Consider the following 26,781-nt stretch of genomic DNA (forward strand, 5'->3'; position numbering starts at 1 on the left):
CTTTACTTTATTGCGGTTGGTGGCCCCCATAGGCCCCTACTCCAGTATAGTAAAGTGCATTCCAAATCAGATCATAACCCGCAAGCTCACACTAAGAGCTAGGCGGAGTGAGCTGTGGGCCCCCTTTTGGGGTTCCGACCATTCCCCTTTGCGGCTACGCCTCTTTTCTTCCTGGGCCCCATGCTCTTATCTCCCCACAATTACCAATCATTTCTTCTCTTCGAATGCCCTGCCGCTTGCCATTACATGTAATGAAAACATAGGACAGTTAGTATTTAATTGGGTTTTTTTAAGTATATAGTTAGGAGTTTGATCTTTAAATGATACCATCATCAGTGGATATATTGGGCTCAAGAGAAAAAATCTAATTAAATCCTTTCCCACGTAAACAAAAAAATAAAAAATAAAAATTAAAGTCTGCATTGTCGTATGTATTCTCCGATTCTTCATCATTATTAATAATTTATTACTACCTGGAGGTATTTAGGGATTAGTTTTGGTGCCAAATACGACACCCCAATTTCATTTTATTTTTAAAATTTATACATTTTTCTGCAACTATTCCTATTAATTGATGTATTAAGGGGAATTTTTATCAACGCGAGTATTTATTTTACACTTCACAAGAAAAAAAAAACTTTTACGTGTTAATTTTCTATTGGTAAAACAGGCGCAAAATCAATTATGTTTAAATTTGACAGATGATTAATATATTGGATCAGCTGATCAAAACACAGAATCCATCACCCCCCCCCCTCCTCAAGGAGATGAGTGGTGGAGTCAAATGAAAGCCCATGATGCTAACTCTGGAGAAAATCTATAAAGTTCATGAAAATGTTGGACGGCGTATGTGACAACCCACAACATCCCTATTGTATGTGAAAAAAAAAAAAAGACATCACTCTGTATGTATCTATGTATCATCTCTAATCTTTTCGTCTTTTATTCAGCCCCACTCTTTTGTTTATATCTTTCTTTATTCTCTTTTGGTGATTCTGATTTTCTGCTTTTAAAGTGTAGTACATTATATCACATGCATTTTGTAGGCTCCTTCTTTCATTTATTTATTTGTCTTGTCTTTGTCATTGCCGGAGATGTCGCTCTGGTTCAATCTCACCAAATCTGGCCTCTAATCTGGGCACCATTATTTTTCAACAATGTCACGCCTTTACAATTTTATTTATCATGTTAAAATCTCATTTTTTGTATCGTGCCCATAATCAACTTAGCTATATCTGATTTATTCTTATGCTGGCTCTAAAGAATTGGAAGTATCTGATTAATTAAACTCCTTGGATTTACTCATGAAAATGTTACGCGCAAGGATAAAATTACATTTGCTTGCTTTAATTATGATCAATTTGCAAGAAAATGAGGGAATATAAGGCCCTATTAAATAATAATAATAATAACAAAGACTCAAATAAATACGTCTCGTGATAACTGTATACATGTGTGTGTGTGTGTTTGTGTATCTCAAAATAGTAATTAAATAAATACCTTAAATAAAAGTAAGTAAAATTTTAAGCTCAATTATTCAATCAAAATTCACTAGCTAGTCATACTCAGGATATTTCATTTTAATTAAGATAAGTGAATAGGAGTATCCAAAATATCCAGATATAATTTAAATATTTAAAACATACCAACATAATACTCCTCCAGTTCTTAATGTAAAACTAATTAACTAATTAAATAAATTAAGAATTTAGTTGACTAGTTAATACGATATGCTTTCTCTAAATCACCCCAAGTATCAATTCTCTTTTTTCCCTTCTCTCATTCCTACTTAATATTGTTAAAAGAACATTGTTAATTTGAGAAAAAAATTGATAATTATATGAAATACTACATCCTGTATTTAGAATTAATATTAACTCTCTAATTAAATTTTACATTAAGGGAATACCACTGATCAAGTATTTAACAGCCTACACTAAAGTTGGTTCTGTTGCACGACCTGGACAGCTTTGGTACTTCTTATGTGAAGAAAGAAGGTATAGGTTGATTTTCCATTTTTTGTTCTTCTTTATCTTTCTTTAAGTTGTTTCTAGGCTTATTTTTTCTCTTGTTTAGGTTGTACTGGTAGGCTTTAATTTTCTTTAAGGGAATTGGTGTTTGTTTTCCTTTGATTGGTAATAAAATGGATTCTGTTTTGCTCAACAAAAAAAAAAAGTATTTAACACCTACACATTTTAGATAGCAAGGCTTGCTTTTTTCTTTACGTTATTCTTTTTTTTGGCCAAAATTTCTTTACGTTATTCGGATAGGTTAATTTGATTTAATTCAATGATGTGTGGGTATTGGCCGGGGTATCTCAGTTGTTTGCCAGTCAGCAGTCGCGTTAGCTGGCGGAAACACTTTCTCACTCTGCTTTGCCTTTTTGTCATTATCTTCCGGATTATGAAATCAATCAGTTACTATGACAATTATTAAAAACTGATTAAGACATGTTAATTATATATGTTGTCTTGTTGTTAATATTTTCTTTATAAAGAGGTGGTTATTACTCTTTTACAAAAATAAAAATTTGGCATTTTAAGTGCTCTATATTCTGTCCCTCCAACCCGACTTATCTTCTTTCACATTTTTTGTTTATCGGCCAAATTCTTTTTTATTTATTAGAATATATATACACATATATGTACACGAGCACAAACATAATTGGGTGGCTCTCAAAGTCATGGTTATTAATCAATGCTGCCATTTCGGCCAAGTGCCAATCCTATTTAGCCCATGCTTGAGACTTGAGATGCCCTTTTTAGCTAGCTAGATTATTAAACCATTTCCCTAGCTATTATTCATATGACTTCAACAATAATTTATAAACCAATTAAAAATTAAAGTTTCTTGAAATTTAATAGAGCCTTCGTCCTTTTCAAAAATGACCGAATCTTTTCTAAAATTACTCTCATTGAATACTGTAACATCATTTTAACCATATCACTCTTAATTTTTCTCCCAGTGACTTTTATTATGGAGTATCATAAAATTAATAAATTTAAAAATTAACTTGATATAGCATTCGTGTATGTGTGAAGCGTGACTTTACGTACCTGTTATTATATAATATTTCTGATTTTTAATATAAGACCTAATTACCTAATTTAAAAAGATTAAAAAAGTTACTAAATTATTTAATTATATCAAATATTACATGATCTTTCTAAAATACTTATGTGTATCATTAGATTATATTAATTTATAAGTAAGATAAATTAGTTTGGAGACAAATAATAAATATAAATACTTTAAAGTAATTTATTTATTTCACTAAATTCTTCAAATTAGTCAATTGGTCTTGTATTAACGATTGAAGGTTGTATCATTTCTCTAATCTCCATGAAGATATGAAGCTTAGCATATCAAAATATTATAACAATTAAACTGATAGAATACAACGAAGCTTGCCGCGAGACCAGGAAAAGTACCTAATAGACGGCGTTGTAAGAATCGCGATCACATGCTTATAATCTAAACTATCCAACCCCACTTATAACTAAACATAATATTGTATCGAGCATTAGATTTGTTTACATACCTTAACTCTATCATTTGAAATCCCTCTGAACTTCACACGTAAATAAATTAAATGACTAATAATTCTATATACATGCACATAATTAAGTCTAGTTTTCCATCAATATAATTAATATAGAAACCTTTACAACCAGCTGTTCACATGGCACCAGGGATGGTGGGCAAGCACTAATAATTACCGACTATTTGTACATAAAACACATCGACTCAATATTTATGTGAGTGAGGACTTTGAGGCTCCTCAAATTAGGACATGTCTCTAAATTTAAAAAAACGTTTAAAAAGATGCTTATATATTATACCTCTAGTCATTAATATAAGACTTTGTTTTACTTTTATTTTGGTCCTAAATATAAGATTTCAATCCACTTTGTCTCTCATATTTATACAATTTTTATTAAAATAGTCTTTCTAATAATTATAGTTTTAGCCAACATACTTAATTAGTAAGGATATTTTAAAAAAGACAACGCCTATTTATTACAAATAACTAACTTAACTTATTTTCTTAGTATCCTCAAATTAGTCAACTAGCTCTTATAATTAGGACTTGAAGTAGTACTTGTTAAAATTTTTATATGGGTAGCGGAATTTAAATGCGCAATACCAAACAAAAGAAAAAATGCTAATTAATTTCTGTTGGTTATGAGTTGTGTCAGCTTGATGAGTTGATCGATCACCATCTAATAAGTGAAGATAAAATTGACCACATTAGATTACACATTTTAGATTTTGAACTATATATCATGCATGCCTCTGGTCTTTTAAATTTTCTGAATTTTCTCAACCATTTGATGTCTATTTTCTACTCGATTCTCCTCCCTGTTCCCTATTCCATCTTATTTTTAATCACAGCCCACTAATCAGTTATTGATTTATGATATGAAGATACTCGATTATTTTCTCCGTTCACACACAGACTTCTTTGACAAACTTATTAGTATAACGCTCCGTTCAGAAATGTCTTATAAAATTAAAATCATCAGAATTATTATTGTAGCATTTTGCCGTTTGATCGATGTCGGATTACAGAGTAGTTTGTAACCCTTTCCATTATTTTATATCTCCTTATACTGCAATTCCCACGAGGGGAAATTAAGTCAACTTGCTCTATAAAATAATAAGATTTTCATTAACATGCTTCTGACTTGATTAATCTTTAATTTTGAATTCCACATCACTCCTGAAAGTGTTTTCGCCCTTTTCTTTCTTTTTTGGTCTTATCAATTAACAGGTTCAATACTCTGAAGAAACACACACCTACACAAGTCTTTTCGTCTTTTACTTCCACCACTTATTTTCAATTAAAAATATTTATTATCACAAGTAGGGAACAAAAATATTTCAAGAATTGACATATTAGTGTATAGGTTGGTCCACTATATATATATATATATATATATATATACATAGGTGAAGATAACGAACAATATATGTGGATCGTCAATTGCTCAGTGGTGTATATGTTGACATCTTATCATTCATACTTAACTAGTTGGCTAAGGATCCGTTTGGTATAAAAAAAGATGACCAGAGAGGAGGGGATCGGAGAAAATTTTTTAATAAACTCAATTTAAAAAATTGAAAAGATGGGATTAAAAAGTTTTAATTTATTTTCATTATTCTTTCATATTGCTTCTTCTCTTTATTAAAATTTCAAAACCCTGCCTTTTCAACTTTTTATATAGAGTTTATTAAAATTTTCCCTCCCCTCCCCTCTATCTCCCCAATACCAAACAATACGTAAGGGTAATGAACTTGCTGTTTTCAAAGTGGATTAAACAGATACTTACGTTAAGGTGATGGAATTGTAGATAACGAGGAAAAAAGATTACTTTTACAGATTTATTTACCACAACAAAGTATAATTGCTAATTAGAATATGACTATATGAGTAAAAACGTGGGAAAAACACCAGACAACATATATTTAATCGAGTGATGATGTGGAAAATGACAAGAGAATTAATGGTGTATTTAATTATAAAGCACATATTCATAGAACTTCTCCACGCGTTATATCCAATGAATCTTATAACATGCATGCATCCGCAATGTTTGCCAGCATTAATTACTTCACCTAATATTACAATTAATTAATTAGTACTCATCCTTTCTTGCGCCGGAATGGTTATTATTGGGAATTCCTGTTTATTAGCAAGGATGGGTGTGTATTGGAAATTATACTATTTTATTTATAACTTTGTGATGCTTAGTTTATATATACTGACGCGTACAGACAAATCTTGATTAGAAGAGATTTATCAAACGCAATTAATTTTTAAAATTTTGTCATTCCCAAATTTTATTATTGACTTCAAGTGATGTTTCTGGTTTTGCTATTGTTTTTTTTTACTGTAATGTTTAAAATATTTACGTCACTTTAATGGCGTTGTTGATTCGATGTAGATGTATAACCGCATAAGCTCTCGTTGATTGAAGCCTAGTATATGTATAATAAAATAATAATTTATATAAAATCTACTCACAAATCATGAACTAACGATACTATATAGCTTATTTTACTAATTTGTGTAATATAACCCCCCGGGGGGGGGTCTAAGTTATACTATGAACAAGGATCGAATATGTATCAAATCGTAAATAAACAATCACAATTTTAGCCATGGAACAGCTTATAACTAACTAAATCAGGATTTTATCGAGAAATCTAGTTTTCTTACTTTTCTGTTTTGAAGGAGAAAAGAAAGAAAAAGCACTTTTAATGATAAATTTATAATCAGCTTATTATTATAACAGGAAGACAACTTTTTTTTAATATTATATGTGATGTAAATAAAGTAAGTTGTTTGATTCGTATCAATATCATTAAGTTGTATCATTTATTATATATATTGTTTGTTTATATATGGTGTTGCTTATTTATAAGTTATCATGAACCGGTATAAATCCCTGTTGGCAAGATTTAATTAGTTAATTTTTTTATCTTTTATAATAAGTATACAATTTCCTTTACAATTCGTCACTTATGTGATTGAGATATATATTATCTTCAACCCCGGTATGGGAAATCTAACATTACTCGTTAATTTGAAACTCTCCCGAATGCGACTAAAATATTTAATTTGAAGATAATAGACATGGATTTGACACTAATTGCTGGTTTAATTAAGATTTAATTAGTTAAGATAGAAGATCCAATACGATTATTAGGAGTCAATTATGACACGACATTTATTTTGATTACAGATTTTAGTTGACATCGCGGGTACAGACGAGACGTTAATTATAATTAGTTTGTTCTTTTTTGTTTTAATTAACCTCTCAAATGGCACCACTTTAGTTTAATAAGGCATCAAATAATGTTATAAATTGTACTTATTTTCATTTATTCCAAATAATTTTAATAACAATAACAAAGAAGAATGCGTAAATGGATAACTAGTGAAGATCGAATAACATTATTAATTGTTGACATAATTAATCCAATAATAAGCGTGGGTCTTTTATTCGCAGTCTGGTGGATGTAATTCTGCGTCACAACTCCTGTTTGATATCAATATTTATCTATTAGTCTGAGCTAATGCTTAGCTTTCAAGTTTATCGCTTAATTATGATTTGTTAGACTATTATTATTTTCCAAAGGTTAACATCAATCGCTCGCCCCTCCTTCACATCTCAGCGTTGTTTTTTTTATTTTAAATTTCTCTTAATTCTTATTATCAAATTAAAAGCTATGTATATATTTATATATGCATATATGTATATAGACATATCAATTTAATGCTAATATATATAATTTCGAGATAGGCTAGACTTTAATCATGAGAAGAGTATCTTAACATGATTTTTTTTTAATTTACAAAATTCAGACTGAAAAATTTTACAAGTGCTGAGGATCGATCTTACTCATCCTAATTATTATTTTCTAGTTTTCGATACCTTATTTTTTGTTGGCCTACAAAATTTAAACACATGGATGATGCTGCAAAATGGGTCGGTGATCAACTTTTAGAACCATAGAGGGCAAGGGACACATTCATCAACGAATTCATTGAGTTAAAAGAATTTAATTAGACAAATTTTCTCCCAGTAGTGGATGCTGCAGTATTGTGTATATTTATATGTTATCAAAATAGTACTACCTGCTATGTTTAATAAAAGTTATTTGGAAATTAAATCTGATCATAAATATAAGACATTAATTCACTTTGTTCTCTAAAGTTATAATTCCTCTAGGGGTAGTCATGATTAAAAAAGATATTTTAAAAAAATCAATCCATATCTGTTACAAAAAAATTAATTCACTTAATTTTCTTAATTTACTTAAATTAGTTAAGTAACTCTTATATTAAGAATTTGAGATAATATATTACTTCCGTTCCCTAACATATATGAGCTAATTGAAGATTTAATTTGATTCTAAATATAAAATTTATATTTATTTTATCTCTAATATTTATCTATTTTACTGCTGGGTAATTAATATGGCGACTGCACATATAAAAGAGTTCATGAAAGTGCGATCTCATTACATTGATAAGGATATTTAGAAAATACAACGTCTATTTATCACATGAATAATTAAATTAATTTGTTAATATTTATAAATCAGAATTAGTCATCTAATTTGTACACTAAGCATAGGAGATGGCATCATAGCTGTCATAGAGTACGGCGTTACTCTGCAACGTGACTAATGGCCATTGTCGGAAAATCAATCTGGTCCGTCCAGTATGGATTTTATTTGATGGTTCTCATCCGTTTCCCAACCTAAAGGAGCTGGTCGGCAACATCTGTAGATAGTCCCAAAGCAAGAATTTCTCAAAGTTTCTGAGGAACGTAAACCATATAGTTTCTTTCACAAATACGAATTATTTGATGGCCACCGACCCACCAACACAAAAAAAACAAAGACTTTGATTTTTCAGTTGGCTTATTCATCTACTTCTAGGCTTTTTGTCTGCGTTGGTTGTTTCTTTTTCCTTATCCATCATTCTAAAGCAGTCGTACTATGCTAATAAATTCAACTGCAGTTTTTCACCAGCTCATAGTTTATTTCCATTGCCTTCTTCATCTTCTTTATTTTTTTAAAAATGAATCGGGTTTCTACGCATAGATTATATATAAAAAAGATAACCAAACTTTTGAAAACTATAAAAATTAATAATTAAAATGATATATAAAGACATATGAGAATGTTAATTGTGTGAAAGTATTGTTAATCGACGCGATTCATGAGTAATCAGCCATATATGTATATATGTCGTTTCTTTCTTGCTCTTAATCAGAGGAAGTTTAATTTTATTGCCATAAGCATAAAATATTTAATAATTAAGCTGAAATAACTAAGAAACAAAAAGCGAGAGATTTGGGTAGAAATATATTGAATACTGTTTGCTTACAACAAACAATAATTGTGAACAGTGAAATTGATGCTTAGAATGAGGCAAGTGGAATAAAGAAGCCCAGGCCACACAAAACTCCTTCAAATTGGTATTATGTACAGATAATTTTTTAAGGAAGAATAAGGAACAAAGTAAGTCTCAAAAGTTATCATTTTCTATTCGAAAACTTGTAATTACCGGCTACTTCTGTTGTCATTGAGAGTTTTTAGTAATTATTTTTCTTTCTTATAACTTCATTATACTTTTCCGTTTTTTTAAAGCTCCTAATGAATGAATTCTCACAATCAATTATATACCCGTTTAGATTATATTCTTTTGTGTATATAATTTTCCCAAGCTACAAATTATGTACACAATTTTAACATATATGCAAGTAAATAACGAACATAATTATAGTGCAGAAGTTATAAATACATGTAAATGTAAGAGTTTACTGAAATTTATTATAAAGTTTCAGAGTTTAAGGAGGTTATCTATACGTAATATAAAATTCAGGAGAGTTATTTATAATCTCATCAGATAAAATTTTAGGTTTCCTTCTTTTCAGCTCTTAGCTTTCAAAAGGATGGTGTAAAATTAGCTGCTGCTTAGTTCTATTAATTTTCTTTAAAATTTTGGGGGAAATGGTTATAATCATCTATTAATTAAGAACAGTGTCACGCTACTATCAATTTTGCTGTAAAAGGTTAAACTTGTACAAATAGCATGTGGTAATAATACTTTTTTTGGAGTACAGGTGTATTAAATATCTTAATTTTATTTTTCAAGTCTATTTAGCGTTCCGATACTTTTTAATATGCATCTAGTACTCTGATTTTATTTTTTTAACATGTTCAGCATTTTAATTTTATTTTTAGATATACAACTAAAAAATGATATTGAGGTACTTGACCCATAAAAAAAAAAGATCAGATTACTAGATACATTATGATGAAAAAGATAGAGCCTCTTTGGTTTCATGTTTTAAAAATAATTTTTTATTTTTAAAAATAGAAAAACAAAATAACTTATTTAATTTGTTTTTAGTTAATTGTTTTTTTTAAAAAATTGACATGTTTTAAAAAACTAAAAATCAAAACAACTTTTACATGTTCTATTATTTTTGTTTGGGTGGTTTTTACTTTTTGTTTTGAAAATCGAAGAAATTTGAAAAAATTGTAAATAAAGATTCCTAATATGTAAAATTGCGATTTAAGACCTTGAATTTGAAAAATAACAAATAAGGACCGATCTTATCTTTGCAAATATGAAATATGGATAAAATGTCTGAAATGCCCCTCATTCAAATTGTGATTTGGTCTACTGAAGTTATCATTCGTTAAAGTGAACTTATCATTTCCCATAGTTAACTTATCATTTAACATACCCTTAGCCAAGTTGTGATTTGATCTATTAAAATTGTTATTCGCTAAAGTGAACTTATTATTTTTTTATACTTAACTTGTCATTTGGTTGAGGGATATTTCTAACATTTCACCACGATTTCATATTTGTAAAAATAAGACCTGGTTCTTATTTATTATTTCCAAATTGAGAGTCTCAAATTACAATTTTACATATTCGGGATCTTTATTCGCAATTTTCACAAAAAATTTGCTTCTTTTCTCACTTATTATTCGTTGCCTATCATTGGTGATAACTATTATCTGTCAAAGTATGATTTTTAATATTTTTTAAATGTGATTTTTTAAAAATTATTTTTCAAACAAATATTTGTTTTTGAAAGTTTGTTGTAAAAAACAATTTTATAAAATTACTTTGAAAACAAGAAAAAGAACAAAACAATAGGGAAAAATGATTGGAGTGAGGACGGAAGGAAAAAAAAAGATACCAAATCCTCAAGAATTCAAAATCAGCCCACATCCAAGAGATCCTAACGTTTTCCATAGGCGGGTCCCACTTGGGTACCCTGACGCAGACCTCTGCTTAACTCCCTTCTTTGTACGCCGACGATAATCCCACGTCTCACCGAAACTGTCTTCTCTCGTAAATCCTACCAGCCCTTAAGGCTAAAATCGTCTGTCTGTGCTTCCAAATTTTCCTTTTATTTTAATATTTTATTGTCAATGCGAAGCAGATTAACCAATGGGGTGTCGGGACCGCTTGAAGGAAATGTCCGTCCACCCCAAGGCCCAAGCCCCATCTCATTGTTTCCCCTTAAGGATAATAATAAGAGCACCTCACTAACCGATAGAGTGAATTTAAATCTCACTACTGATATAAATACTTTGTTAGTAGATAATTTGTAAATATTTTTATAAGTATTTTCTGAGTCTGGAGACATGTTCTGGTCCTGGTAAGTCTTTGGAATCCAACTCATCTAAACTTTTTTGTTAAAAAAGAAAAAGAGCATCTCAGATTAAAATTTATTTATTACAAAACAACGGATTATTTTATCTACTTTTCTTGACTAAATACTCCTCTCTTTCTTCCCAAAGGCTAAATATTTCTCTGGTATAATCACTTTCAATATATCTTACTAGAATTAAGAAAATATCAAATTTTATTAACTCCATTCTAAAATATAATAAAAGTTCAAGTTCACCTTTAATTATTATTATTAATATACACTATATCTCATAAATACAAAGCCTACACAGTAATAAAGAAAAAAAATTGTTCATGTAAAAAATTTAATAATGTAAATTATAAATAGAATAAAAATTATCTTTTCTTTCTAACAAATTGGATTAAAAGAACAAAATTTATGAGATTTCCCGCAGCATAGTTTTATCATATGTGTGTGAGAGAAAGACATTGTCTTACAGCTATGTCAAGCATTCTAAAAGAATGGCACTAGAGGCCAGAAATAGGAGAGTATTCTATAAAAAGGATAGCAATCGAATGATTGATTTTTTTTTTTCCTGCCAGAGAATGATTTATTTTCATCATAAAAGGGTTTGATAAAATATGAAATTAATAATGAAAAGAAGAAAGTGAGGACAAATTTTCCATTAAAAATTTTATTAGCAAAAATAGGTAAATCAAAATACCATGTGTGTAAAATTATAGAGTATCGTTATTCTTTTTTAATGAAAATTTATCAGTTCATTCTTATCAATACAATTTTAATAGAGATTTTTTCAATTTTAATAATTAAAAATTTAAAAAAATTAATCATCATAATTGTTATGCATTTTGATTTTAATATTATTACTTATATTTTTTATTTTCTATTTAAAGAATAAAAATACATACTTGTTAATGTAGAATCAATGAAAATGTGTCATAAAACTAATTCTATTTCAAATTCATCCTCATGTTTGATCAAAATTTAAAAACGATGTTCACCGAAAGACATTACAATTTAAAACAAAAAAAAACATCTTTTTTTTTTTATGGTCTGCAAAAAACATTTTCTCTGATCACAAAGAGATGAAGGCATTGCGCACTTGTGTAGTAATTTCAAGCCAAACACAAGGGCAAAATAGTCGATTCGAGGGAAGCAAGTGGACGGCGTTTGGTAATGGTAATGGCCCTATATAATCAGATGCGATCCCCGAGAAGAATCTTAAGCCCCGTCTTCCTCTTCTTCCTCACACACACCACAGTGGTGAGAAGTCAGAGAATAGACCATCTTTAAGACTTTCTCTCTCTCTAAGGCCCAAAAAAACAAGCAAGAAACTTTCATGCTTCTTTGAGCTGCGAAGGTCGTGTAAAGCTTTGTCTTTCACACCCCCTTTTCTTCTTCCTCTCTCACTCTGAGCTCATCAGGATCCTGCGTTTATTCCCTTTCCTTCATTCGTTCTCTTCTTTGCCTCTTGAAAAGTTTCCCTCCTTTTCTGTCTCTTTCTCTTTGACCGGGGAAGTTTCGTCTTGGTGCTGATACCTGATAACGTTGTCTCAGGTATTGTATTTACAATTCTAACATGTTTCTAACTTCTTATTGCCTTTCATGTTTACTTTTTGAAAAATCCTCGTCTGCTTCAATTTGCTTTCGAGAAGTTTTTTACACAGTCCTGGTGGTTATGGTCGTCGTTTTTGTTGAAATTGAAGCAAACCCAGATGAATTCTGCGGCCTTTTCTTCTGTTTTCTATTGATACTTTACTGGGAACCAACAGGGCATGATTCCGTTGACTTCTTTTTCTTTCTTTTCTTTTTTTAATACAATTTTCTCGAGCAATTGGAGAAGTCCTTGTTCTTCTATTCTGGGTTCTCTGTTTTCACTATCTAAATTAATACTGCTAATTATCTCTAAACAGGCCTTGATTTGCTATCTCAACATCTCATCTTATCACATCTCATCTTTATAGACTACTTTCTGCCATCTTCTTCTTTTCTCATGGACCACTTTAGTTGTTTCCATTTTTACAATTTCGGTAGTCGTTAAAATTGATCATTGATCACTACTCTCTATTTCTTGCCAATTCGAACTCTAACTGCGAAATTCCTCGGTCTGATGCCTGTTCTTTTTCACATGAATTAGATATGGTTTGGAAGAATAGTCTCCTCACTCCCTGTTTGTTTTTGTGTGTGTGAAAGTTCTGTTGACATATCTGACTTTGGTCGAACTAAGAAAAAAACGAAATTATCAAAACTGAGAAATTTTATCTAATTGTTTTGGACATCCTTGTCTGGGTTTATGTGAATTCTTACTTCATCACCTTCTAGGCTTCTGAATTGGTTTCTTTTTCCTTCACTCGCTGTTTAATTTTCCTGTGGGGTGAAAGTCTTTCCTCCTCTCTGCTTCTTTCAGAGGTTCGAAGTACATGTGGAATGTTAATATGTCTTCATTCTTTCAAAGTTAAAAATGGGCCTCTGTGTTTTCTGGATCATTACTCATCTGTCCATTAGCGAGGAAAAATGAGCAGCGAGAAAAAGTGAAAAAAGTTTCCACAAATGAATCATACTGTTTGGTTTTATCCTGCCCTTTTCTTTTCTGATGCAATGTATGTTTAACATGTTTTGTCTTTTTCTGCAATCACTCTATATACCTTGACTGTTTTCCCATCTCACTTTTTTCTCCTCGGACTAACATTTGATGAGCCTGAACAAAACAAAAATAATATTTGGCTGGTTTATTGTCTGAGTGCCTTCTTTCTGAATGGCTACACTTGAAGGTGTGTGAATGAAAATGTTGGAGAAGGTGGAAGAATTCAACATGGACAAAGTGATTGATGAGTTTGAGGAACTGACAAAGGATGCTGAAAGGGTTCAGAGGGAGACACTCAGAAAGATCTTGGAAGACAATGCTTCAGCTGAGTATTTGCAGAATTTGGGTCTAAATGGAAGAACTGATCCTGAGAGTTTCAAGGCTCATGTCCCACTGGTTACCCACAAGGAACTGGAGCCTTACATCATGAGAATCATTGATGGGGATGCCTCTTCGATCCTCAGGGAAGCCAATCACAACAATGTCTTTAAGGTCAGGATAATCTTTCCCCTCCTGTTTGGTTTTATCCTGCCCTTTTCTTTTCTGATGCAATGTATGTTTACATGTTTTGTCTTTTTCTGCAATCACTCTATATACCTTGACTGTTTTCCCATCTCACTTTTTTCTCCTCGGACTAACATTTGATGAGCCTGAACAAAACAAAAATAATATTTGGCTGGTTTATTGTCTGAGTGCCTTCTTTCTGAATGGCTACACTTGAAGGTGTGTGAATGAAAATGTTGGAGAAGGTGGAAGAATTCAACATGGACAAAGTGATTGATGAGTTTGAGGAACTGACAAAGGATGCTGAAAGGGTTCAGAGGGAGACACTCAGAAAGATCTTGGAAGACAATGCTTCAGCTGAGTATTTGCAGAATTTGGGTCTAAATGGAAGAACTGATCCTGAGAGTTTCAAGGCTCATGTCCCACTGGTTACCCACAAGGAACTGGAGCCTTACATCATGAGAATCATTGATGGGGATGCCTCTTCGATCCTCACAGGAAAGCCAATCACAACAATGTCTTTAAGGTCAGGATAATCTTTCCCCTCAAACCATTTCAGCGGCTATTAGTTGAGCAGCATCTCATAGAGATGTTCTTGCAGTTCTGGAACCACACAGGGGAAGCCAAAGTATGTACCTTGGAACGATGAATTATTTGAAACCACAATGCAGATATATCAGACCTCTTTTGCCTTTAGGAACAGGTATTCAAGTTTATTTTTCCTTGTTGGCTTCATTTGTTTAGTAGAACATTTTCAGGAGAGGATTTTTGTGAAATAATTGGTTTATAGAAAATGTTTCCACCCAAAACCATAGTTGGTGAATTACATTTTTCTTCTTTTCTTGATTCTCGTCACAAAGTGTTTCTGGGAGGTGTATCTGACACGGTCTTACTACGCAGAGAGTTCCCTATTAAAAATGGGAAAGCCTTGAGCTTCATTTATAGCAGCAAGCAGTTCAAAACAAAAGGGGGTCTGGCCGCTGGAACTGCTACAACCAATGTGTACCGAAATGCACAGTACAAACGCACAATGAAGGCGCTTCAGTCCCAATGTTGCAGCCCGGATGAAGTAATATTTGGTCCTGATTTTCATCAATCATTGTACTGCCATCTGCTATGTGGCTTAATTTTCCGTGAGGAGGTGCAGCTGGTGTCTTCTACATTCGCACATAGCATTGTCCATGCATTTAGAACCTTTGAACAAGTATGGGAAGAGCTCTGCACTGACATCCGAGAAGGGGTCCTCTCAAGCAGAGTTACGGCCCCATCCATTCGAATGGCCATGTCTAAACTTCTCAAACCAAACCCAGAGTTAGCTAACCTGATTGTAAAGAAATGTATGGGACTGAGCAACTGGTATGGGTTAATACCGGAGCTTTTTCCCAATACTAAGTACATTCATGGGATCATGACTGGTTCAATGGAGCCTTATTTGAAAAAGTTGAGGCACTATGCCGGAGAGCTGCCTTTGGTTACTGCTGAGTATGGGTCTTCTGAAGGATGGATTGCAGCAAATGTGAACCCAAAACTACCCCCTGAATCGGCCACTTATGCGGTGCTTCCTCATATTGGTTACTTTGAATTCATCCCTCTCACTGAGCTTGAGCAAACCAATTTCCTCTGTGTTGATCCTCAGCCGGTGGGCCTGACTGAGGTGAAGGTTGGTGAGGAGTACGAGATTGTTGTCACCAATCCAGCGGGTACTGAATTCTTCTCTTTATTTATTTCTTTTGGGTTTTCAATCAGGATGAAGGGCACTTACATGATTCATTCGTTTTGTAATGCATTAATTATTTGAGAATTTGACCTGGAAAATGATACTCCTTCACAAATGCTTTTAGAAAATGACGGCCTGGGATTTTATCTAATTTTTTTCCTTCTTTTGTCTTTCCCTTGTGGGTCCAAATAGGGGGTGATGCTTATGTCTATTATATGGCCATCATGGGACCTGCTAGACTTGTTTTTTTCTTGCTGATTTTTAAAGTTGTCTGCCCAATCAGATTAATATAACGTGGCATAGGCATAGTCTTGCAAGGTGTTCGCTATTGGCCCCTAATTTTGGATTTGCATACTCTGTCTCATGCAATTAGATTTTTTAACTTGATCTTATCTTCTTGTTCATTTGAGCTTTTCACTGTCAGCATGGTTCAAGCCATTTCTGAACTCGTTCTTTAACTGCCCCCCGGGGGGGGGGGAAGCATGCTTACAGAATCCTCGCATACTCCCATTTGACATGTTTTTATTACGCTTTCTGTACGTATAAGCTGAGTTGAATGTACTAAACATGTTACTGCAGGATTGTGTTCAGTACTTGTACTATCCATATATGGGATCCATATCTAGTCACTATTGGTCATTATTCTTACAACTTCTGATATAATTTACAGGTCTGTATCGGTATAGGCTGGGGGATGTGGTCAAGGTCATGGGGTTCCATAACTCAACCCCAGAGCTCAAGTTTGTTCGTCGGAGCAGCCTTCTGCTGACCATCAACATTGACAAGAACACCGAGAAAGATCTGCAGTTAGCTGTAGAGGCAGCAGCCAAGCTAGTAGCGGGAGACAAACTGGAGGTTGTTGACTACACAAGCCATGTTGATGTATCCACTGACCCAGGCCACTATGTGATCTTCTGGGAGATCAATGGGGAAGCAAGTGAAGAACTACTTGGTGAATGCTGCAACTGTCTGGACAAGTCTTTTGTTGATGCAGGCTATGTTAGTTCTCGCAAGGTCAACTGGATCGGACCTCTCGAACTCAGGGTTGTCCGGGGGGGAACATTCCAGAAGATATTAGACCACTTCCTAGGTTTAGGAGCTGCTGTTAGCCAGTACAAGACACCGAGGTGTGTAGGTCCTACTCACGGTAAAGTGTTGCAAATCTTGAATGAGAATGTTGTGAAGAGCTATCTCAGTACTGCTTTCAACTGATGAGATCAGTGTTGGAAATATATCAATTTGAAAAGCTTCCCCAGTTTATTTATCAAATGCCGCCCCTTTCTTCAACCTACTGTCTCGGGACAAAATTTGGGTACGGTTCTTTGAGTACTCCATTTGCTGTCGGCATCGCTTTAAACATCACATGTGGCCATGTATTTAAATAAAAAAGCGATAGCAAATGTCCAAAGAAATGTCCTCGAAATTTTCGCCATATCCGTTTCTCCTTGCTATGCTTCAAGTCTCAGTCTCTGTCTTCGTATGGTACAGATATCCGACAGCAGATTCCTCCCTTCCGCCCGCATCCTCTCTCTCTCTCTCTGTGGGCGCAAATGCCAATTATTCATATTAATATTATTATTATTATAAATGTATTGTGGGCGACAAGAAACATTGACTAATGGTGGATCTATCCATAGCTGTCTGATAGAGTAATTCTCGGTAGATTCGATCTACAAGCAGTGAGCAGATTCATTTTATATAGTAGCATTCGTCGGTTATTAATCACGAGTAACTTGTCCTCTTTGTTATTTTATAAACCAAGTCAGCCTTCTAGTTCTAGAAAAACACTTCAGGGAGTTCAATTCACGCTTGGGATAGTGGTGTACTGAAAGGGGAAAAAAAAAAAAGTAACTCACCGTGGAAACACCACAAAAGCCAAAGGATATGAAGTAGTAACTCAGGAAGGGCATAAGAGTAACTTAGGATGAAAGATTCAACCAAGCAATCATTTAGTCAGGAACAACCACCAAGTCAGACAATCAAGACAATGGTCATTTTCTTGGAGAGAGCGATACCCAATAAAAAATATTTATGATATTACTCAAGGTCGGAGGAGTTGCCGCTAAGAGGTTGAATAAACAAGTGATTGCGAGGTTCTCCAACTTCTTTGTGCAGAGAGTGGAAGACAAAAAGCATCGAGAATTCTTTTATTACATCAGCTCAGTTCAAAAAGGAAGTCAAAGAGCCAAAGAGTGATGAAGATGGGGTCGAAAAATATTATCTCTGTTTTAGTTCTAGACATATCAAAACAATCTTTTCCTTAATTTTAGTTGTTGTTTTCTTCAAAAAATATTGAAATTGAAAAATACTCAACGGATTATAATTCACTTTTAACGTCAGCTATTATGTTTTCATGGATTTGCAGCTCAAAATCTACCATTTTCATTTTTTTAAAAACTGAGTTGTTAAAAAAATGTAGGATTGGTGGTTTTTTATTACATAGTAATAATAATAATTTTATATGAAAAAATTGATAACGCATTGCAGGTAAATGATCCCGCGACAAATGAAAGAGATATCTTCTTAATTAAAAAAAAAAAACTTGGTTAGTTGAGAATGATATGTGTTGGGTTCTATAAGTTGTCGGCCGTGTTTATAAATGGCATAAAATACTTAAGAGGTTTTTTTTTTTAATAAAAAAAGAAATTATGACTTCTGTGCCTATAAATAAGCAGACAATTATTGGCAAAAATAGAGAAAATAATAAATGAACCAGCAAGTATGACTTGAAATGAATTTCACTGAAATGATAATCTCCAATTGATTTATTATTATTGTTGGCAAAAAAATTGATTTATTTATAAATTGAAAGTTGCAATCTAATTCTACAAGACCTGATAAATTATTTGCTTTATGTGATCTAAACCTCTTATTTAAAGTCAATTGATCTGTCATATTCCCAGACAAACCCAGGCCAATTATTTGTTAAACAAAAACCCTTTTGCAGATTCTGATACGCATGCCAACTCTGGAATCTCAGAAATATTTAATCTGGTTTGTCCTATTCCATGGCGGATCTAAACTTTAAAAGGTGAAGACTTTGAGAAACTCTTGGCACTTTCAGAGATGACAAAAAAGATGAAAAGAACTTGTGAGAAAGAAGAAGAATCAGCTTTTGGCATATGGGATTGTGGGAGTCCATTATATGATTCTTATGAATTGGCGTCACTCTCTCATATGATAGAAAGACACATGATGGCTTTACCGTATCTTGAAGGGTCAAAGCAGATGAACACAGAGTTCCTTGATGTGCAAAACTTGAGATCTTCAGGCAGTCATGGAGGTTCCTCCCTGGCGAACAGATTGAGTGGGTTTTTGGTGAGTTGGGTGTGGAAGAGGAAGAGGAAGAAGGAAAAGCAGAGGAAAATGAGAAGTGGGTTTTCTGGGATTTGTGACACAATTGGTTGGTGGAAGAAATAGAAAGCAAAAATTGTAGCCTTTTTCACATTTTTCATTTATGATCTGAAATCTCTCTGCTCTGTTCCATTGTTAGTTTGTTACTGATTATTTGCATCAAAAGTGATGATGCTTGTGAACTGTATTAAGATTCCATAGCTATGTAATTCTAAACCTCTATGGTATATGTAATAGGGCAATGCCTTTATCATCCTCCATCTTCTCTACGATCTGATTCTGATCCTTTCTTTCATTTTATTTCAAAGAAAGAATGAAACAAAATTATTCATAGGCTTGCATTGACATATAAGCTTAGAATAATTTTCAACGTAATACTATTTCCGGTCCCTAATATATAAACTAGATAATTAATTTATAAAAATTAAAAAAATTATTTAAATTAGTTTTAAATTTGGGATGTTAAGTAAATTAAAACATTATATTTAAAATGAAAATAAATTTTCTAACTAACTTTTATATTTAAAACCGACAGAAAGGAGCATATAACGATGTGGATGTGTTTTAAGATAGGGTGGCTGTCGATTTCTGGGAAGAGAATTTTGTGGGAACTCAAATGGCTTCATTAATCATTCTGGATGTTTGTACAAAGGCGAATTTCCAACGTGGAAGTCACTGCCAGAGTGCCAGTACATTGTGAAAGGCACTTATCCGGATAACTGCATTATCACCTTTTTGTGTGGATGACGTTAACTAGAGAACGTAATGGGCCCTTGAGAGCCCAATAAACTTCTGACAAATGTTCAACTTTAATTGACTCCGCTTACATATTGGGCCTTCAGGAATAACAATTATTGGAAAAAAATGTTGTACGAAAAAAATTATGAAAAAAAAAAAGTGAGAGTCAACCTATCTGATCAAAGTAGCCTGATAGTATCTTGAATAAAATTATCTTTAATTAAAAAAAATCTATGTATAGCAAAAAAAAATCTAAAAAAAAGTAGGTCACTTCCTCTTTCTTATATCTAACAACAATGATGTCAAATTTATTTTTCCATTTAAATTTAATTAATTTAAAACAAAGCCTATTTGAATTATTATAATTCCCTTCATTTGATTTTTTTGTTCAAAGAAGGACCTTACCCGTTCAAAATAATTTCAGATATTGGAAGTCTTGTGCAATAATTAATTTTTGAATTTGGTCCTCCGCAATGATATCTCCCTTAACAAAATGGCTTGTATATTATTACTGTTGGATAATGATAGATGGCTTGTTTAAAACCGTTTATAAGCAGTTTTTAAAATTGTAATTTATGAAATATAAGGTAAGTATGTGAGAGGAGTTTTGTCTTGTATAGCAGTGGTTAGTCTCTAATCACATGATGTTATAATATTTTCCTTACTATTTTGACAGACTGTAAAGTGTGATTAATGCCACTGCACATCTAATACTCTTGACAATCCCACCAGAATCTTTTAACGCGTCCTTCATAATGGATTTGAATAGATATCTTCGTTGTGAATATATGTCTCTTTTAATTTCATATCTAACAACACTGAAGGTCCATTTATTGGCTACTTTAAATTTAGATAATGATCTGATTGATTACTACTGAACCAGGGCTTATATATTTAACAATATATTAATAGAAGGCAGGGCCTAATTATTCTTCAGAGTCCATGAACGACCTTCACTTGCAAGCTTAGATGGCAAAGGGTGATCAGAAGCAGGCTTTAATTTGATTTGGTGGTGGGTGTGTACAAGATCCTTATCATGGATCCAGCTAACTCGAGATGTAATAAGAAAGACATGTTTGTGTGTGTGTGTGTGGACATGGATCCAGTGTTGATGCATATATTTGATCAGATCAAAATTGGAGAAGCATGATGGCGAATATCCTTGAACCCATCATGATGCAGCTGAATACATGAGCACAAGCCAGCATAAATAATTATCCCTTCCTGCTTTAAAATCAAAGCTTGATCTTTTCTCATGTAGCGATGCGAAATCTGATAAATTAGATAGTTGAGTTTCCAAATAAAACTGTACCAATTGTTTGAATAATAATACCGCACTATCAATCATGATCATTGGTTCAGTAATTTCAAGCATTCAAAGGACAGCACATTAATGCGCCCCGTTTTTGCCCTTTTTGGTTTTTGTTTTTTTCCCCTCGAAACACCATGTTGATGCTGAGTCATTTCTTGATCATTTCCCATGTTGTTTTTATTAACTAGGATTTGGAGGTCAACGTGGCCACCCATATATATATATCTCATGATAGGAATTCTGAAAATACTACCACCTCGTTTGCAAGCTGAGGCGTGTGGACAAAATTTGTAACTGTAGCCTTGACCACTTGATCATGAAAACTCTTATTTTCTCCATGACAGAACGCCATGAATCCTGAAAAAAATAAAGATATTTTCTTCGTAGATGAGCAACGTTGTGGTGTGTCCTTTTTCACCCCTTTCATCATTCTACCCACAGCTTCCTTTTCAACTGACATGATTGTAGATGAAAGAGAACGCCATGAATCCTGAAAAAAATAAAGATATTTTCTTCGTAGATGAGCAACGTTGTGGTGTGTCCTTTTTCACCCCTTTCATCATTCTTCCCACAGCTTCCTTTTCAACTGACATGATTGTAGATGAAAGATATATATATCTGTATATATTATCAAGATGATTCAATTCGTTCGCTCTATATTTGTACGTTGTATGTGTTTATCCTTATCCAAACATACACAGACTATTGAAAAGTTTCACGTTCCCCCCCCCCCCCCAAAAGAACTTGCAGAAGAAGCCCATATTGGCCACTACTCCCTGAATCTTTCAGAAATAATATAATGGAGCTATGACTAATCTCTATAACTGCTACAGCAGCCCCAACTATGTACGAGCTTGCCCACCACCATATTGTAACATCTCTTCAGAAGATACAGGTAATTGATCACAGAGTATAGAGCATGCGCAAACAGCATATATGCAGCTGTACTGTGGCTAACTTGGTTCTCTCCCTCACTTTTTGTCCTCCACTCTCTGCATCAATTTGAAAAACCCATAGCAATCAAGTGTATTGTGAGACTTTGGATTTGTTATAGTGAGGATCAGAATTATACAGAAGAAATAAAGGATAAAACTGATTTAGATGTTCTGTGTTGCTCTCTCCCGGAATTGTACAAGTCATTAGTTATTGATTGGCTTTATACTGCGTATCACTTCATACCATAATATGGCTTGTTATTACCTCTTTCTGACTAGCCATGATTATTTATTGGCACTGTTACTGTTGAAGTATTATTAGATCTTGCATACATTTTAGTATGCGGGTTTTTCGTTTAACTACTACGAATCAATTTATTAATTTATATTGATACCTAAATGATAGTAATATAATTATTATCGAGTGGAGTTAGTACTTATTTTCTTATGATGGTAATATAATGATAGTACCTAAATGGCAGCACGGTATGCTAGTGGGTATTATATCATCATCCCAAGGGCGAATTTGATCCGTGACATTTGTAACTTAACACCTGACTTGTTTAATAAAAGATTAACCTAATTATGAGGCATAAATACACATACTGCCATACAATTAAATGAACCCACAGCAAACTGTCATATTTGTAATTGTATTCATTGGTATTTGCAGAGATCGAAACAGAGATGATAGGGGTGGCAGGGAGGAATCTGATTTTAGCATACCAAGCCATTGATACAAAGACAGAAGCTTGAAGCATAAAAGAAAGAAATGAATATGGAAGAAAACTTTTTAAGGACAAAACGCGAACCTTATCTTAGTTTCTTTCGACATTTGCGATCACTTCACTTTGAAATACACGGCAACATATGCTGTTATTATGGTGAATATTATCTAGGAAGTCGTGCCCTACTCGAAAACTATGATAACTAATATCCTAAAAGGAACTTCATCTAAAGAAAGCGGCCCGATTTGAGAAATACACAAAGGAAGAAGCTTTTCAAATTAATTGCCATATTTCCCACCGTAATTAGTCGATCAATTGAAAGCAGTGCTGAGATAGCTCCTCACAACATTCTCACTCAAGATTTGCAACACTTTACTATGTGAAGGAGCCACAGATCTTGGGGTCTTGCACTGACTAGCCGCAGCTCCTAATCCTATGAAGTGGTCTAGAATCTTCTGGAACGTTCCCCTCCTGAGAACCCGGAGTTCCAGGGGGCCAATGCAGTTGGTTTTGCGAGAACTGACGTAGCCTGCATCAACGAAAGACTTGTCCAGACAGTTGCAGCATTCACTAAGTAGTTCTTCACTTGCTTCCCCATTGATCTCCCAGAAGATCACATAGTGCCCTGGCTCTGTGGACGAATCAACGTGGCTTGTGTAGTCAACAATTTCCATTTTTTCTTCTGCCACTAGCTTGCCTGCTGCCTCTACTGCTAACTGCAGATCTTTCTCAGTGTTCTTGTCAATGTTAATGGTAAGCAGAAGGCTGCTCCGACGAACAAACTTGAGCTGTGGGGTTGAGTTATAGAACCCCATGACCTTCACCACATCACCCAGCCTATACCGATACAGACCTGTAAAATATTTCTGAAGCGGTAAGAATAGTGACCACCATTGATTACAGACACATCCAATAAATGGACAATGCAAAATACTCAACAAATTATTATCAAGAAGCATGATTGTGTGAGGACTCTATAAGTATGTTTTGTCTGCAGTTAAGACTTCATTGCATGTTTGGGACAGCGTTAGAAAACCTGAGATGTCAGCTGGGACTAGAAAAAGTCAGTTGGATGAAAAATGTTTTTGAAGGCAACTAAACTTTTTTGTTCAAAAACCACTTTAAAAAAGTTTAACCAACTTTTTTGGTTTTTGACTTTTTGGCTTTTGTCTTTTCTTTTAATCTTCTAAAATTTGACTTTTCAATCCAAACAAGTTTTTGTCCTTTTTATCAAAAGAATAATATCATGCTAACTGATTTTTATCTCAACTTCAATTCACAAAAGTCAGTTAAAATAAAAGTCACATGACCCAATGAAATCTAGCTTGGGCCATGGTTACAGTGTAAGGCTAAAGTGAACAAGATACAGTTACCTGCTGGATTGGTGGTAACAAACTCATATTCTTCACCAACCTTCACCTCAGTCAGGCCCACTGGCTGAGGATCGACACAGGGGAAAGCAGACCCTCCATTGCATTGCTCTGACTCACTAGGAGGAATGAATTCAAAGTAACCAAGATGAGGAAGCACGGCATAAGTGGTCAATTCAGGGGGCAGCTTAGGGTTCACATTTGCAGCAAGACATCCTTCAGAAGCCCCATAGTCAGTAGTCAACAAAGGCAGATCCCCAGCGTAGTGCCTCAGCTTACTCACATAAGGCTCCATTGAGCCAGTCATGATCCCATGGATGTACTTAGTATTGGGGAAAATTTCTGGTATTAGCCCATACCAGTTATTCAGTCCCATACATTTCTTTTCAATCAGGTTGGCTAACTCTGGATTTGGTTTGAGAAGTTTTGACATGGCCGTTCGAATGGATGGGACTGTGACTGTGCTCGATAGGACCCCTTCTCGGATATCAGTGCAGAGTTCTTGCCATACTTGTTCAAAGGTTCTAAATGCATGGACAATGCTGTGTGCAAATGTAGAAGACACCAGTTGAACTTGTTCACGGAAAATTAAGCCACACAAGAGATGGCAGTACAAGGATTGATGAAAATCAGGACCGAATATTACTTCCTCCGGGCTGCAACATTGTAACTGAAGTTTTTTCATCGCGCTTTTGTACCTTTCATGTCGGAACAAATTTGTTGTAGAAGTTCCAGCCATGAGACCTCCTTTTGTTTCGAACTGCTTGCTGCCATATATAAAGCTCAAGGCTTTCCCATTTTTTATAGGGAACTCCCTGCATTATGAGATTGTGTTAGTTACAACTTCCAGCTCAAGCTTTGTGCCTAAAAGGAAAATTTCTTCCCTTGAAAATTTCATTTTCCTACAAAACAAATGGAGCGTAGTAGGGAAAATAAACTTGGAATACCTGTTCCTAAAGGCAAAAGAGGTCTGATTCATTTGCACAGCTGTTTCACATAATTCGTCATTCCATGGTAAATACTTGGGCTTACCCTGAGTAGTTCCAGAGCTGAAAGAACATCTCTGTAAGATTCAACTCAACTAGTAGCTGCTGAAATGGCAAATATAAGCAAGATGAAACAAAACAAGAGGCCAGACCTTAAAGACACTGTTGTGATTGGCTTTCCCGTGAGAATGGAAGAGGCATCGCCATTAATGATTCTGGTCATATAGGGCTCCAATCCCTTGTGGGTAATCAGTGGGACATGGGCCTTGAAACTCTCAGGATCGGTTCTTCCATTTAGACCCAGATTCTGCAAGTATTCGGCTGAAGCATTGTCTTCCAGGATCCTTCTAAGCGTCTCCCTCTGAACCCTCTCAGCATCCTTTGTTAGGGCCTCAAAATCTTCAATCACTTTCTCCAAGTTTAATTCTTCCACCTTCTCCAGCATTTTCTTTCACCCGCCTTCAACTGCAGCTACACACACACACACACACACACACACACCATAACATATCATAAACAAATTAAAACAAAAAGCACTCTGACCTAGTAATATAGACAACAAACTAAGCAATTGGCTTCCATCCATGTTTTGTACAGTACAGCCTCGTCAAATAAGTGAGATGCAGAAAAGAAAACAAATGAAGGTTCTACAATACCTGAGACAAGAATATCCCCTGTGTTTGTGTTTCAGGTATCAGCGACAAAATGGAACTTTCTGAGCACAAGAGACATAAAATGAGAAAAAGGAAGGGAACTATAAAAGAGGTAATCAACACAAAGAATGAGTGTGTGAGGGGAGAAGAGGAGGAAGCATGTGATTATATATATAGGCGTTCCAAACTTCAGTTAGGCTATGTGTGCAATGCGTTTTCTTTTTTTTAATCACTATTCCAACATTAAATTAATTAGACTAACTAGCTTGAGCCACCGTAATTAATTACTACTTGCCAGACTACATTATAGCGTCAGCAACAATAATTATAACAAATCAGTACTAAGTCTAAGTCTAACTAGGCCATCACCCCTCTTAAGCACTAATCTCCATGCATGATCTGACAGCTCAATGATTTGATCTGTTAATGTAGTAGTATCAACACCATAATCCAGTGATCCTCTTAAATGGTTCTTTTATTTTATTTTTTTATCTTCATCGTACGGTTCCTCATTAATAATACATGTGAGAATTAGTTTTTTTTTTTTTGACCAAGAGTGAGAATTAGTTTTAATATTTGCTAGGATGACGGTGAATATCATGATACTCGTTACTGTAATGAGATCTAGACTATTAAGATATAGTTTTGATGATTTATATTTAAAATTTTTAACTAGTGATTTTTAAATAAAAAACCTTTTTT

At 33.8% G+C, this 26,781-nt stretch overlaps 3 protein-coding genes across 4 annotated transcripts; 2 read left to right on the top strand and 1 right to left on the bottom strand.

Moving 5' to 3' along the window:
- Positions 1 to 12,426: 12,426 nt before the first annotated feature.
- On the top strand, positions 12,427 to 17,290 carry LOC114750333 (jasmonoyl--L-amino acid synthetase JAR4). Of its 2 annotated transcripts, XM_028938898.1 has the most exons (5): positions 12,427 to 12,755; positions 13,970 to 14,274; positions 14,888 to 14,989; positions 15,187 to 15,986; positions 16,674 to 17,290. In XM_028938898.1, exons 2-5 carry the CDS (start codon positions 14,222 to 14,224, stop codon positions 17,213 to 17,215), a joined length of 1,497 nt encoding a protein of 498 aa, XP_028794731.1. In that variant the 5' UTR covers positions 12,427 to 12,755; positions 13,970 to 14,221; the 3' UTR covers positions 17,216 to 17,290. The 2 variants fall into 2 exon arrangements, with proteins under 2 accessions (XP_028794731.1, XP_028794730.1); XM_028938897.1 differs by lacking the exons at positions 12,427 to 12,755; positions 13,970 to 14,274 and adding an exon at positions 14,374 to 14,812.
- Positions 17,291 to 19,069: 1,779 nt separating this feature from the next.
- Positions 19,070 to 19,423, top strand: LOC114750327 (uncharacterized). The gene has a single exon (XM_028938892.1). The coding sequence runs from the start codon at positions 19,070 to 19,072 to the stop codon at positions 19,421 to 19,423; it is 354 nt and encodes a 117-aa protein (XP_028794725.1).
- A 3,696-nt stretch (positions 19,424 to 23,119) lies between these two features.
- LOC114750321 (jasmonoyl--L-amino acid synthetase JAR4-like) lies at positions 23,120 to 26,198 on the bottom strand. Its single transcript, XM_028938885.1, has 5 exons — positions 26,083 to 26,198; positions 25,579 to 25,897; positions 25,388 to 25,489; positions 24,444 to 25,255; positions 23,120 to 23,923 (listed from the first exon to the last, which is right to left on the bottom strand). Exons 2-5 carry the CDS (start codon positions 25,869 to 25,871, stop codon positions 23,382 to 23,384), a joined length of 1,749 nt encoding a protein of 582 aa, XP_028794718.1. The 5' UTR covers positions 25,872 to 25,897; positions 26,083 to 26,198; the 3' UTR covers positions 23,120 to 23,381.
- Positions 26,199 to 26,781: the final 583 nt, after the last annotated feature.

The sequence above is a fragment of the Neltuma alba genome, unplaced genomic scaffold (genome assembly GCF_004799145.2).
Source record: "Neltuma alba isolate B1F8T4 unplaced genomic scaffold, ASM479914v2 tig00006419_pilon, whole genome shotgun sequence".
Lineage (NCBI taxonomy): Eukaryota > Viridiplantae > Streptophyta > Magnoliopsida > Fabales > Fabaceae > Neltuma > Neltuma alba.

Bases quoted from the DNA above. Each gene is read 5' to 3' on its own strand.
- LOC114750333 (XM_028938897.1), top strand. From the start codon at position 14,514: ATGAAAATGTTGGAGAAGGTGGAAGAATTCAACATGGACAAAGTGATT. The intron at 14,990-15,186 runs GTATTCAAGTTT...CTTACTACGCAG, and splicing joins TCTTTTGCCTTTAGGAACAG to AGAGTTCCCTATTAAAAATG. The intron at 15,987-16,673 runs GTACTGAATTCT...TATAATTTACAG, and splicing joins TGTTGTCACCAATCCAGCGG to GTCTGTATCGGTATAGGCTG.
- LOC114750327 (XM_028938892.1), top strand. From the start codon at position 19,070: ATGACAAAAAAGATGAAAAGAACTTGTGAGAAAGAAGAAGAATCAGCT.
- LOC114750321 (XM_028938885.1), bottom strand. From the start codon at position 25,871: ATGCTGGAGAAGGTGGAAGAATTAAACTTGGAGAAAGTGATTGAAGAT. The intron at 25,490-25,578 runs GTCTGGCCTCTT...ATGTTCTTTCAG, and splicing joins ATCACAACAGTGTCTTTAAG to CTCTGGAACTACTCAGGGTA. The intron at 25,256-25,387 runs GTATTCCAAGTT...CTCATAATGCAG, and splicing joins TCTTTTGCCTTTAGGAACAG to GGAGTTCCCTATAAAAAATG.